The sequence below is a fragment of the Mastomys coucha genome, unplaced genomic scaffold, assembly GCF_008632895.1.
Source record: "Mastomys coucha isolate ucsf_1 unplaced genomic scaffold, UCSF_Mcou_1 pScaffold22, whole genome shotgun sequence".
Classification (NCBI taxonomy): Eukaryota; Metazoa; Chordata; class Mammalia; order Rodentia; family Muridae; genus Mastomys; species Mastomys coucha.
In genome coordinates, this window is record NW_022196905.1 from 103,132,910 (window position 1) to 103,147,940 (window position 15,031).

Here is a 15,031-nt window from a genome sequence, read left to right on the forward strand (position 1 = left end):
CTGCTTAATCATCTTCCTCTCCCTCTTAAATTTATTACAGCCTGAGCAGATTTTAGGTTAATGTAATATGTACCAGTAATAAATGTAAATGTACCAATTGTGCAACTGTAATTTTGTACAAGGAATTGTACATTTTGGGCTAGAAATCTATTTTAGTTGGTAGCCCTGCATTCAATCCCCAGAGCCGTATAAACCTGATGTGGTGGCACATAACTATAACCCCAACAGTGTGGGAGGGTGCTAGCATATAGAAATTCTGTCTCTTAAAAGAAAGAAAAAAAATGAAAAAGAAAAGACTTGCAATTTTATTTTAGTCAGGATTATACTGTGTGCTTAGGCCTGGATTTTGCTATATGGCCTAGGGTGGGCTTCAAATCCCAACCCTTCTGACTTTTCCTTATGGCTGTTGAGATAATAGGAATAAGCCATTGTATCTGATCCAACAATTTTAAATTTAAGTTTGAATTTTTTTATTTATATCTTTAATCTACTTAAAATTCATTTTTAGTAAGTTATTTACTTTTTATCATACAGCTCATGAGTTTATCACATTTTGTAAGTTGTACCTTTGGATATGAAATTAACACATAGGTATATATGGTATCATTGCTTATACATATACATATATATACACATATATACACACATTGTCAAGTGTATTCATGTGAATTTTTGGATAGCCAAGGACCTCTTTAAGATAAAAAACGGGAAGTCAGCGGAGTGGCTTCTTGAGTACTCCGGCTCACATGGTAGCTGGTTCATAGCCTACCTATAACTTCAGCTCCAGTGGGTACTCACATACACATTATATGCACACAGTTATAAAGAACACATTTTTCTTATATAATTTTTTTTTTAAGACACACCAGAGGAAGGCGTCAGATCTCATGGGTGGTTGTGAGCCACCATGTGGTTGCTGGGAATTGAACTCCGGACCTTTAGAAGAGCAGTCAGTGCTCTTACCCGCTGAGCCATCTTGCCAGCCCAAGAACACACTTACACACCTTTTTTATCCTAAAGAAAATATTTTTATAAAAGATTGAAACTCTGAACTGTGAACTTGAAAGAGGGAAACCAAGAGACTTGTTAACAAATGTAAATTGACTGCTGAACTCTGGATACAGTTTGGTTCAACCTATTCAACTCTTAATTTTCCCTTGGTACTTTCATACCCAGAAAGGATCCATGTTTACGAAGATAAAAAGGAAGCTTTACAAGCTGTCAAATTGATCAAAGGGTCTCGGTTTAAAGCTTTTCCAACGAGAGAAGATGCTGAGAAGTTTGCTAGGGGGATATGTGATTATTTACCTTCTCCCGGCAAAACTATGCCCTTACTGTCTCCTGGGAAGGCAGTGCCCCCCTGTGGCAGTGACGGGTTGAAAGGTAAGGTATTCTGTACCTCTTCCCTTGTCATTACTGTCAGTTACCCCTTTCTTGTTCTCTTTCCTGATGTATGGCAGGCGCCTCGATTTCTTTCATGTATGAGGTAAATCTGGTGTAGGAAGAGGTACTGAGCTGAGGTGTCCCACCGTGGACAACCAAAGAGAAAGGGACTGGGGGCTGCACTGGGAAGGTCTGAAGGCAAAAGGGTAGGTGGGGCCTGGTGCTAGTAAACCCTGAAGCTGATGGGCCAAGTCTTGGCATGTGGACCACAGAAGCCGCAAAGGGAACACTTCCATCTTCTTGGGGCCATAGTTTGAGTTGTGGGTATTTTGATGCTGACAATCTTTAATCCCACCTGAAGGTACTCCTATTTCTAGGATGTGCAAGAATCAGTCTCCCTATAGGAGCTAGAAATCTGACTCAAAACCAGAGGCTTTGGAGAGACTTGACTGTGTGATTGCCATCCTTTGTAGGAAAGTCCCTTCAGCTGTTTGAGGTGAACCTCTGGCCTTCCATTGAGAGCCTGTCTGTTGCCTTCTACTTACTTACTCAGGTTTCTCTCCTTTCAGCTTGGGAAAGTGTCCCCGCAGGAAATTGTTTTAAGAAGCTTTCAGGTTTTGATTAAATCTTTAGACGCTGTATGTGGAACTCTTTCTCTAAGGGAGTATTACAGTTTTTTGAGACGTCTCAAATCATGTTAATCCACGCTGGCCTTGAACTTGCAATCCTCCTATCTCAACCCACTGAATACTGGGATTATAGGTTATAGATTATAGGATACAGATTATGTTATTATATTACATTAGTGTAGATTATGTTAATAATATAGATTATATTATTATAGAATATAGATTGTAGGTTTTACCTTCTTGACTTATCTTCAAAGTACACTAAATGGCCAGACATGGTAGTGCGTGCCCTTAATGCTAGCATTAATGCTAGCATTCGGGAGGTACATGTAGATAGATCTCTACAAGTTTGAGGCCTTCTCAAAAAAAAAAAAAAAAAGGTACACAAAATGATGCCTTTCAGTCTTCAGCCATCTGATTGGACTTGGCACTGCATTAGTGCTGTAGTGTGCTCCATGTCATGTCACTTCCTACCTGTCACTCCCAAGAACTGCTCATCCTCTGAAGAGAAGCTGCAGCCTTCACCACAGTAGACTAAGAAGAAAATGTGAGATTAAGTGTTCCTCAATTCTGTCTCTTGATAGCAGATGGCTTGTGCCTGGCTGAATCAGAAACAGTAAACAAAGAACGAGCAAACAGTTATAAAAACCCCCGTACACAGGACCTTACTGCCAAGCTGCGGAAAGCTGTTGAAAACGGGGAGGAGCACACCTTTTCTGATCTTATCTGGAGTAATCCTCGATACCTAATTGGTTCTGGGGACAACCCAACCATTGTACAAGTAAGTATGCTTCTAACATCACTCCTGGTCACTGTTCCTGACCAGTGACAGTGTTTTAACAAATGTGAAGCTCAACATGTGGTCGTCTTTCAGGAAGGATGTAGGTACAATGTCATGCATGTTGCTGCCAAAGAGAATCAGGCTTCTGTGTGCCAGCTGACATTAGAGACTCTGGAGAACCCTGAATTTATGCGTCTGATGTACCCAGATGATGACATGCACATGCTACAGAAGCGCATCCTCTACATTGTCGACCTGTATCTTAACACTCCTGACAAAGTGGTAAGTATTCCTTATTAGTTTGTCTGATAAAGGTTTGGGTTCCTGATATGTGAGAGTATTTCTTTTTCTGTGCTACATCAATGTGCAAGGCTTATGGAATACTAGGTAGATAAGAACACTTGTTGACTTAAAAAGATGTTTATGAGGGTGCTACATAACAAAACTTATTTTGGGGAGACATAGCATACCCATTGGGAACTCCATATGGGGAACTCATGACAGACCAACATACAGATACCACCAAAGCCCAACTTAGAGTGACTTACAGGAATGTGGGTGTGGGGTTACTTACAGGAGCAGAGATGACTCAAAGACAGCTGCATCACCAGGGCCCACCCTAGCTAACATGGGTGACAGTTTACAAAGAAATGGGAACCTGGAACACACTACACTGCCTGCAGGCCGCTCAACAGATTAGAGAGTATTCTATCCAGGTGCCTCATTGGCCTAACCCTTTTCTAGGCAGCTGGTCTGTCTTAAAGTTCCATTGCTGTGGAGAGACAGTGTGACCACAGCAACTCTTTTGGTTTTTTCGAGACAAGAGTTTCTCTGTATAGCTCTGGCTGTCCTGGAACGCACTCTGTAGGCCAGGCTGGCCTCGAACTCAGAAACCCACCTCTGTCTCTGCCTTTTTTTTTTTTTTAATTTATTTTTATATGAGTACACTGTAACTGTCTTCAGACACACCAGAAGAGGGCATCAGATCTCATCATAGATGGTTGTGAGCCACCATGTGGTTGCTGGGAGTTGAACTCAGGACCTCTGGAAGAGCTGTCAGTTGTTCTTAACTGCTGAGCCATCTCTCAAGCCACCCGACCGCAGCAGCTCTTATAAAGGGAAGCATTTAATTAGAGCTGCTGTGCGTTCAAAGACTCAGTTCATTGTAATCATGGCAGGAAGCATGATGGCACGCAGGCAGACCTGGTGCTGGAGGAGCTGAGAGGTCTGCATCTGGATCCACAGGCAGCAGGAGGAGAAGAGAGACGCTGGGCTGGCTTGAGCCCACCCCCAGTGACACACTTCCTCTAAGGCCACACCTCCTAATATCACCACTCCTTCTAACCAAGCATTCAAATCTGTGAGCCTATGGGGACCATTCCATTCAAACCACCACATTCTGTGTCGTGCTGATCACCCTGACCAGCAGGGAAGAAAGACTAGCACACCAGTTCCTTCTAGCAACAGTTTACTCAGGAGCTGTTAGTTACATGAGAATCAAGGGTGTGCCCCCAAATGGTCTGTAAGTGTTGTTTAAATACCCTTCCTAGGACTGCCCATGAACCCATTCCATGTCTTGCGCTATCATTGGCTACAGAGTCATGACAAAAGATCAGGCCACTGGCAGGTGTAACCCTCTTGTCAAATAAAGACTTGTTTACTCCAAAGCAGAAGAATGGCAGGCACCATCTTTAAGGCGCGACAACAGCGCTCCACAACATTCCATTTGGCCATAAAGCAAAAATTCAAGTCTCCATAGTCTATAATCTCAACATTGTTTAAAACTCCAAATATTCAAAATCTGTTTAGAGATTCATGTCAATCTCTTAACTATAATCCCCTGTAAATTAAAAAATCAAAAAGCAGATCGCATACTTCCAACTTACAATGGCATAGTTATACTTTACCATTTCAAAAGGAAGGAATGGGAGCATAGTGAGGAAATATTGGACTGAAACGACCAAAAAATCAGCAGGGCAAACTCCAACTCTGTATTTCCATGTCTACTATCAAAGCTTGTACAGATCTCTAACTCCATTGAACTTTGTTGACTGTAACACACTTCTGTCTCTTGGGTTGCTCCCATACCTGGTTTGCAGCTTTCCTTGGCTCTGGCATCTCCTACACCTCGGGGTCTCCAAAGCAACCTAGGCTTCACCTTCACAGTTTGACAAAGTGACCTCTCTGGACCTCCATGCAGGGTTACCCCTGACATGACAGCAGCTCAGCGGTGGAGGGAGATCCCACCGCTACTTTCTTATGTCCTTGGTTCTGCTCGCTGTGGTTGGAACGTGGCCTCTATACATTTCCAGCTTTCAGGTTTTATTTTGTTGTTTATTTTTTGTTTTGTTTTGATTTGGCTTTTCTGTTTATGGTTTTTCTTTCATTTTTTTGTTTTAAAGATTTATTTATTATATGTAAGTACACTGTAGCTGTCTTCAGACACACCAGAAGAGGGCATCAGATCTCATTAAGGATAGTTGTGAGCAGTCGGTGCACTTAACTGCTGAGCCATCTCTCCAGCCCTTGTTTTTGGTTTTTCAAGACAGGCTTTTTCTGTGTAGCCTTGGCCAGCTTCCTGGTTTTGATGGTTTCTTTCACCAGCTAAACTTTGCTGGTGAACTTTAAACTTTCTTTTTTTTTTTTCTCTCGAGACAGGGTTTCTCTGTGTATCCCTGGCTGTCCTGGAACTCACTCTGTAGACCAGGTTGGCTTCGAACGCAGAATCCTCCTGCCTCTGCCTCCCAAGTGCTGGGATTAACGGCATGGGCCACAACTGCCCGGCTGGATTAACACTTTGAATTTCTTTTCACAGTTTGGAAGTTTAGCTGAGTAAGTGACGCCCTGAGGGTCACCACTCTCTTTATTCTTTAGACTGTTCATCTCCTTGAGTACTGGACTTCGCTGTTACACTTCTGGTGCTCCTTTTTTCCCTCAAACTGCATTTTGTATTTTTTTTCTTGCTCAGCTTGCTCCTTTTCTTTATAGTTCTGCATAAAAGTTGCCACTAATATCGTGAGAGCCAATAATAGGCTGCCCTGAAATCTCCTCTGCTAAGGTCATTAATCCAAAACTCAATTTACCCTCAGGTAGATTTTTCGAACCAGGGCAAAAAGCAGCCCCTCCCCTTTTTATGTTTTGCTAAATATCAGAAGAATGGTTTATGGGACACATACCAATATTCTTCCCTTCTGAAACGTGTTGAGCTGGACCCCCTCAGCAACATTGTCTTCCATCCTCCAAGTAGCATGGCCCACTAAGCCCCACTTAAAGTGTCCAATTGGTTTTCAATTCCAGAGTCCCAAGTGTTCCGTATTATTCCAAACAAAGCATGGTCGGGGTGGTGTTGGCACACACATTTAATCTTAGCACTAGGGAGGCAGAGGCAGGTAAATCTCTCTAAGTTCGAGCCCAGCCTGGTCTACAGAATTGAATTCCACAAAAGCCAGAGCTACACAGAGAAACCTGTCTCAAAAACAAAAGGTCAGGCCTACAGTCCTATCACAGCAATACTCTAATCTTGGGCACCAGCTCCTGTCTTAATGTTCTATTGCTGTGAAGAGACATGGTGACCATGACAACTCTTACAAAGGAAGGCATTTAATTGGGGCTTGTTTATAGTTCAGAGGTTTTTAGTCCATTGTCATTGCAGGAATGTGGCAGCATGCAAGTAGACATGGTGCTGGAAAAGTAGTAGAAGAGTTCTACATGTGGGTGCACAGGCAACAGGAAGAGAGAGAGCCACTGGGTCTCACTGGAGCTTCTGAAACCCCCATAGCCAACTCCTAGTGACAGACTACCTCCAACATTGCCACACCTAATATGCCACTACCGAGTGACCAAACATTCAAATCTATGAACCTATGAGGGCCATTCCTATTCAAACTACCATATGGTCTGTCTCAGAGTCTTTGCAGCTCAGCTTCCTTCAGGATGAGAAGTACTCTTTGCTTTTATTGTTTACTCTGGCAGGGAGAAACCAAATAAATATGGTCAATTTCAGGGACTTCCTGAAGCTACTTTGAGTTATTTTCCTCTGTTCATAGAGCTTCCCTGCAGGATGGAAAATTTTGATCTCAGAGGAGAGGAAACAAGGAGAACAGCAAGGACAGGCAGGGGCATGTAGCTTAGTAGGTAGAGCACTTACCTAGTTGTCAGCTAGTCCCAGTTAGATTGCCAGCAGCCTAGAAAACTCTGTGGTGGTGTATGCCTTTCGTTCCAGCTCCTGGGAGGTAGAGGCAAGAGGAGTAGAAGCTTAAGGTCACCCCTGGGTACCCAATGAGTTTAAGGCAAATCTGTGCCATGTAAGACTATGTGTTAAAACAAACCAGCCATTCCATGGCTCAGCACTTGAGAGCACTGGCTATTCTTCCAGTTGACCTGGATTCAAGTCCCACCATATATATATATATATATATATATATATATATATATATATATGACAACACAAACATCTTAACTCTGCTTCCAGGGGATCTGACTCCCTGAGCACCAGGAATACATGTTGCACACAGACATACTTGCAGACAAAACAACCATACACATAAAATGAGATTATTAAGATAACAATAAATTTGTGTTTACAAAAGTAATACTCGCCAGGCAGTGGTGGCGCACACCTTTAGTCCCAGCACTTGGGAGGCAGAGGCAGGCGGATTTCTGAGTTCGAGGCCAGCCTAGTCTACAAAGTTGAGTTCCAGGACAGTCAGGGCTATACAGAGAAACCCTGTCTTGAAAAAAAAAAAATTGGAATAAAGTCAAATTTCTCCCACCATACCCTCAAACACACTCCTGATATCAGAACTGTGTAAGGGACACCACTTGGATGTTCTCCAGCTCAGCTCTGGTGATAAGAGATTCCCACATGATCAGGGCTTAGTCACAAAGGATGAGCCTTATCTTAGATATTAGCCATATGCCCAGTTTTCCTACTGATGCTTTGACATCTAAAAGGTTGGGGTTGTAGGCAAGCTCCACCATGCCCAGCTGACTAACTCAACTTTTAGAACACTGGTTCCCTGACTACAGACTGGGTCACAGATTCTTAAAGTTAAGGTTGACTATATACCTTTGATTATAAGTGCCTCTTTGGATCTGGGCACTTAACACAGAATGAAGAGTGACAGATATTAGTGTGCCAGGCTCAGGGCCTAGCAAGCAATGACTATATGCTAGCATGCCAAGTACTTTGGCCAACAATAAGAGCAGTATCTTTTTGTTTGAGGCCTTTTTCTTTTAGGGTGTTCAATTTTGAGACAGTTTTTTTTAATTATTTTTATGTGCAATAGCACTTTGCCTGCATATATGTCTGTTGCAGAATATTTGACCACACCATGAACTCTGAGATTGTGTTGTTCACTGAAAAAACCTGTTTCTAGTTGTGTGGCTCACCCTTAGTATACACCTTTAATCTCAACAATGAAGGTAAAGTCAGTGTGTAGAAGGATGGCCATGTTTGAAAGTGATGTCTAATTGAGTGGCAGAGAAAGATTTGACAGAATAGGATATTCACAACTCTCATGAGAAGAGAGAGGAAAGGGAAGCTACTTCAGGGGTAGTGCAAAGGAAGGGCCAGACAGAGGAGGAAGCAGTTTAACCAGGTGATTTTTACAGAGACAGGTTGAAGAAAGAAAAGGCTAGATACAGGTGACGACAAAATGGGCCAGAGAATGAGAAGGAGCCAGCAGATTGGAACAAATGGCTAGAGTTAGTATGAGGTAAAGCAGAGCAATTTGAGAAAGGCAGAGGGGGCTGGGCAAGATTGAATCAGTTAATGTGAAGGGGTGTTTTGAGCCAGAATAGAGGCTAGAAGCTTCCGGGACTAGGCCTAGGTTAGCAGATTGCCACGTGAGTGCTAGGAATTGAACCTGGGATCTCTGGAAGAGCATCCAGTGCTCTGAACCACTGAGGAATCTCTTCAGCCTTTGAGATACAGTCTTATGTGATCCAGGCTGGCATCACACTTCCTATGTAGCTAAGAATGGCCTTCAATTCCTGACCCTCTGCCTTCACTTGTTAAGAATGGCCTTCAATTCCTGACCCTTTTGCCTTCACTTGTTAAGGTTACCATGAAGGTCTGAGGCTTTTTTACTTTTTGTTAATTTTTTAAAAAATTTCCAAATATGTTTGCACATACCTTTAATTCCAGCACTTAGTTGGTAGAGGCAGGCAGGATATGAGTTTAAGGCCACCATGTTCTACATAGGGAGTTCCAAGCTAGCTAGGGCTACATAGTAAGACTCTGCCTCAAAACATGCTTTTTATTATGTATTTATTTATTGAGTGTGGGTGCTGGAGGGTGAGGGGGAGTAGATGTAATTCTCTTTTTCAACCCAACTTTGAACTCAGGTTGTCAGGCTTGGTGGACAGCCCTGCTGGTTTAGTTTTAAATCAGTGGTTCTCTTCCAACAAGAGAGCATGCATGGATGAACCTAGACCCCCTACACATAGATGTACAGCTTGATCTTTATGTGGGACTCCCCGTTTTTGTTGTTGTTGTTTTGGGTTTTTGGAGACAGAGTTTCTCTGTGTATCCCAGGCTGTCCTGGAACTCACTCTGTAGACCAGGCTGGCCTAGAACTCAGAAATCCACCTGCCTCTGCCTCCCAAGTGCTGGGATTAAAGGCGTGCGCCACCACCGCCCAGCCATGTGGGACCTCTAACAGCAGCAGCTGTCCCTGACTCACCACCGCCCAGCCATGTGGGACCTCTAACAGCAGCAGCTGTCCCTGACTCTGTCGCCTGCCTTTGGATCCCTTCCCTAACTGGACAGCCTTGCCTAGCCTCAGTAGGAGATGCACCCATTCCTACTACAACTTGATATGACAAGGCATGGGAGGAGAAAGGGTGAGGTGAATAGGAGGGAAGGAAAGGGAGGGACTGGGAGGAGAGGAAGGAGGATCATTGGTTCTCAACCTGTGAGTCACAACTCCTTTGAGGGTAAAATGACTCTTTCACAGGGGTTGCTTAAGACCATTGGAAAACATAAGTATTTACATTATGATTCATAACAGCAGCAAAATTATAGTTATGAAGTAGCAATGAAATCATATTATGGTTGGGGGTCACCACAACATGAGGAACTGTATTAAAGAGCTGCACGCTTAAGAAGGTTGAGAACCACTGTTTTAAGTAAATACCTACTTTCACTGTTTCATGATAATAATTTGAGTAAGCAATTGTGCTTCTTCTACAACTTTCCTAGGGCTTTGACACACCATTGCATTTTGCTTGTAAATTTGGAAATGTGGATGTAGTCAATGTGCTTTCTTCGCACCCTTTGATTGTGAAAAACCCAAAGAATAAATATGGTAAAACACCTGACGATGTAAGTAGCATTTTAATGGTAGTTACTATCCTGTGTTAGAAATTAAAATATATAAATATGCATTCTGTGACTGTAACTGAGTTGTGTTTGCCTTGAGAGGGCACATTTAGAATGCTGACTGCGGAGTATGATGTACTCTGAAACCACTGTATTTGTGGAGCCAGGAGGGAGTGAGCTAACCTAGTCTTGCTGCTTTATTTTTCTAAAACTGGCCATCAGTTGTTCTGAAAAACTCATTCTTATCATGTTCCTCTAAACACTTGAGACAATCAAGTTGAGAGAGAAAGCAGGTGATGGTCATGATGGCTATGGGTAGTGATGGTAGTGGTGGTCATGATGGTTATAGTGGTGGTAGTGGTAATGTGGAAAGCAGCTGATTGCTGTAAAACAGATAGGGACTCAGCCCACATACATACCATTGCACTCAAGCTGAGTGAAGCAAGCCTTTCTGTGTTCCTTAGCTGTAGAACCAAATATGATATGGTGCATACTGCATCTGTGACATACAGACAGACCTGGAATAATAAGAACCAAAGTGCTAATTTAAGGATCAGGCATTATATGCTGCTAGCTGACCTAGATCAAAGGACATTCTTCTAGTAGGAGTGTCTGCCCTAGGGTCAGGCCCCTTCTTTAGCTATTACAACATTTAGTAGCACTCACATACCCCAGTTGGTAGAAAACCTCCCTAACACACACAAGGCCTTGGAATTCAGGAATAGAGGAAGGAAGAAAAAGAAAACAATTTTACTACAGAGAGATACAGTTTTATCTATATTTTTATAAAATGATTTTTGATAACCAGCCTAAAATTGTATATATAACTGTTGTGTGTCATATATACAGTGTTGGAATGATTTTTGATAACCAGCCTAAAATTGTATATATAACTATTGTGTGTCATATATACAGTGTTGGGCATAGGATCTAGTGTCTCAAATATGCTAAATAAGCCTTATAAAACTGAGTGAACAATTTTAGTTCTTTTCACAAAGTGGTAAGTTACAGGGGTTTTGTTACTGCTGCTGTTGTTTTGATTTTATTTGAAAGTAATTGCTTTTCTTCTGGTCTAACATGTTCTTACTGTTGTAATTGCACGGGAGCTCAGAAAGTTTGACTCTAGTAGCTGCAAAAACAGATCTATGTACTATATGAGATAGTAGTGCTGGCTGAGCTCAGATACCCAACAGCAAAAATTTGTGTAGAGAGGGTGTACTTTCAGACTGTGAACTCCTTCAGATGAGAAACTGTAACGTGTTCATGTTTCATACTTGATATACTTTTTAAAATTATTTCTTTTTACTTTATGTGCATTGGTGTTTACCCACATGTCTGTATGATGCGGTTTGTCTATGTGCAGGAGTCAGATCCCCTGGAGATGTAGTTACAGACAGTTGTAAGTTGCCATGTGGGTCCTGGGATTGAACCCAGGTCCTGTGGAAGAACAGCCAGTGTTTTTAAACTGCTGAGCCATCTTTCTATCCCCCTGATATTATACTTTTAAGGTTTTTTTTTTTCCTTGCACAAACTTGGAAACTAAAGTTGTGTGAAGAAAAAGATAAAATTTACCATATTGCTAGAGTCAGCTTTCTTGCCCTGTCCCTATGAGTGTTTTCAGTGAGTGAGCTTATAGAATAGGCTGTGCTACTGAGCACAGGTTTTCCTTTTTGTTTGTTTATTTATTTATTTTTTATGTGTGGGTGTGATTTTGCCTCCATATATGTCTGCACTGCATGCATGACTTGTGCCTGTGGAGGCTAGGAAAGGGTCTCAGATCCCCTGAAACTGGAATTGCAGATGGTTGTAAAATGCCATGCCAATGCTAGAAATTGAACCCAAGTCCTCTGAAAGATCATCCAGTGCTCTTAACCAATGAGTCATCTCTCTAGCCCCTAGCACAGGTTTTCTGAGTGTGAGTTTTGTGAAATTTTTAGCATTAAGATAATGCTAGGGCTGGAGAAACAAGCTCAGTGGTTAAGAACACACCTTTAATCCCAGTGCTCAGGAGACAGAAGCAGGTGTATCTCTGAATTTGAGGACAGCTGGGGCTACACAGAGAAACCCTGTCTTGAAAAACCAAACAAAAAAGAATACTTACTGCTCTTGCAGAAGACTGGAGTTGTATTCCCAGCACCCAGGTTGGATGACTCAGCTGCCTGCAACTCTAGCTCCAATGGAACCAACACCTTCTTCTGACCTCTGGGCATCTGCACTTATACCACACATATACACAACATATGCCCATACACATAAATACAAATTTTAAAGATGCTATCCTATTTTACTAGTTCAAGTTAAGAAAACTTTTATTGCTGGTGAGATGGCTCAGCGGTTAAGAGCACTGACTGCTCTTTTGAAGGTCCTGAGTTCAATTCCCAGCAACCACATGGTGGCTCACAACCACCCGTAATGAGATCTGACGCCCTCTTCTGGTGCATCTGAAGACAGCTACAGTGTACTTATGTATAATAATAAAAATAAATCTTTAAAAAATAAATATATATATATATTAAAAAAAGAAAACATTTGTTAGGAAATATAATATAGTAATATTTCAAATGCTCATTTTGTCTGTTTTGTTTAAATAGGTAATTTGTGAAAGAAGCAAAAACAAATCTGTAGAACTGAAAGAAAGGATTAGAGAATACTTACTGGGTGAGTTGTGCTCGTGTGTGAGTGGGCCTGGGGCAGGACCGCAGAGACGGATCTGCTTCCCAAGTTCTGAAAAATAATAGAGCTATGCATGCCCTCAGAGCCTTTTGAAATTATTGTTTTCCTAGATGCTACACCTCCTTGCCTGATTCCACATTACCTGTTCTTATTCTGATTTTAGGCTCTCTTTTACGTGATTGCCACTCAGGGACTCACTCCATCTCTGAAACAGGTTCCTCTGATTATTTCTTACTAGAGAGCTGAAGCTCCAGAGCTCCTTGTTTAGTTATTTGGCTTTGGTTTTCCGGCTTGTTTCAAAGAGGTTTTATTTTGAGACTGTCTCCCTCTTCTGCCCCTATGAGGCTGTCTAGCTCAGCTCAAACTTTCAAACCTAGGATCCATTATCCTGATGGATTGTGGAGGTATGATATTCATTCATACTCATTTTATCTCTCCTTGCCATCCTTTCTTTCTTCCCCTCCTTTTCTCTCCTACACTTTCTTTTCTTTCCTCTCTTTCTTCCCTTCTTTCCCCTCAGTCCCTCTCTTCATCTCTGGTATCCACCAGAGAAAACTGCTTGGACATGGGTTTAAGCCTATAGAAAGTACTAGCCAGCCAGCAACTTCATTAGGTGTTCAGGGTCCCAGTATATCCATGAGTCTTTTTCAGGGTGACCTTTTAAAGCACAAAATCCATATCTTTGGTCAACATATTTCAGTTAGCAAATACAATTAGCCAGAAATGGAAGAAATTATAGAAGCCAAAAAGCAAGGTTAGTGTATTTAGAGACCTTCCCAGAACTATGGACTTGGATGGGTTGCTCATTGCTTTCATTTTGGCAGGTGGTGCTGTCAATGTGCTAAGTTTTATGGCCTGAATAGTACTTCCATGAATTGTGCTGAGGTCTTGTACACTTCTCTCCTTTCCTTCTGGTCAGGAGCTCCTAATTGTGGCTTCTGTGCTTCTGGTCTGTGGCTATGTTAGTTTCAAGAGGAACTGTCCTACTGTGTTGGTTTCAGTGCATCTCAGAAGATGTGTCTCTACTCGTGGACCGTTTGTTGTTTCTGCTAACCAAGTAAAATTGAAGTTTTCTGGCCTCTGTTTTGACTTCTTTTCTTTCTTAGGTATATAGCCATGGTCATGGCTTAGCAGTGTCTGTGAGTATTTTCTCAAGTCAGAGTCTCTGTAGCCTGTATATCTGATATTTTGTAGAATTGGGTACTGTCTTAGTTAGGGTTTCCATTGCTGTAAAAAGACACACCATGACCAAGGCATCTTTTGTAAAGGAAAATATTTAAATGGGGCTGGCTTACAAATTCTGAGGTCCAGTCCATTTGAAAGCATGGCAGCATCCATGCAGGCATGGCACTGGAGGAGGAGCAGAGAGTTCTACATCTTGTTCTGAGGCAAACAGAAGACTGTTTTCAGGCAGTTAGGAGGAAGGTCTCAAAGCCCAACCCTAGAGTAACATACTTCCTCCAACAAGGCCACACCTCCTAATAGTGCCACTGCCTAGGTCAAGCATATTCAAACCATCAGAAACTTACAATCTAAGATTAACTAGATTTTTAATTATACTCTGATCTCTTCTAGTCCTTTCTGCTTATGCACCCATGAATTCCATTGTATGGTGGAGGTGACAGAAATGTCTCTTGGGCTAGCTGTCATTTGTTGGAGACTCTAGTTAGTGTTACAGAACATAATTAAACTAAACTGCCAGAAATACCTTAAAATGTAATTAGTTACAATTTGTGGTGAGACTTTTCTTATTTATAATCATATAATTTGATCACTGCTAAAATCTGGTCACCAAGCTTTTTTCTGGGATTAGCATGGTACTTCTGCATCCATGTTCCTTTTTGTTACTCAGCCTTGTGGAATTCTGCATATCTTCCCTGTTTCTTGCTGAGGGTCATAAAACCCAGGCAAGAGCTTCAATGTTTCTCTTGTAGCAGTTTTCACCTTCTAGACTTACTACTCCAGGAAGCATGCTGCAGAACTGACTACATTGCTGAATGCTGCCCAGTCATACCCAAACTTGTGTAAATAGAGGGAGAGAACACACAACTATTTGTTTATTTATTTATTTAGTCATTCATATGCACATTGGTGTTTTGCCTGCATCTGTGGCTGTGTGGGGGTGTCAGATCTTGGAGTTACAGACAGTTATAAGCTGCCATGTGGGTCCTGGGGATTGAACCCAGGTCCTCTGGAAGAGCAGTCAGTGTTCTTAACCACTGAGACATTTCTCTAGCCCCC

The 15,031-nt window shown here is 42.0% G+C and overlaps 1 protein-coding gene across 2 annotated transcripts in view; it reads left to right on the forward strand.

Moving 5' to 3' along the window:
- The window catches only part of Ankle2 (ankyrin repeat and LEM domain containing 2), a 31,194-nt gene that overhangs the window by 4,266 nt on the left and 11,897 nt on the right, over nucleotides 1-15,031 (forward strand). The window contains exons 3-7 of one of the 2 annotated variants that reach the window (XM_031337311.1): nucleotides 1,177-1,383; nucleotides 2,597-2,793; nucleotides 2,887-3,075; nucleotides 9,998-10,120; nucleotides 12,709-12,775. In XM_031337311.1, coding sequence (XP_031193171.1) covers nucleotides 1,177-1,383; nucleotides 2,597-2,793; nucleotides 2,887-3,075; nucleotides 9,998-10,120; nucleotides 12,709-12,775 — 783 coding nt within the window. The remainder of the gene's footprint in view (nucleotides 1-1,176; nucleotides 1,384-2,596; nucleotides 2,794-2,886; nucleotides 3,076-9,997; nucleotides 10,121-12,708; nucleotides 12,776-15,031) is intronic. The other variant, XM_031337312.1, reaches the window with a different exon arrangement.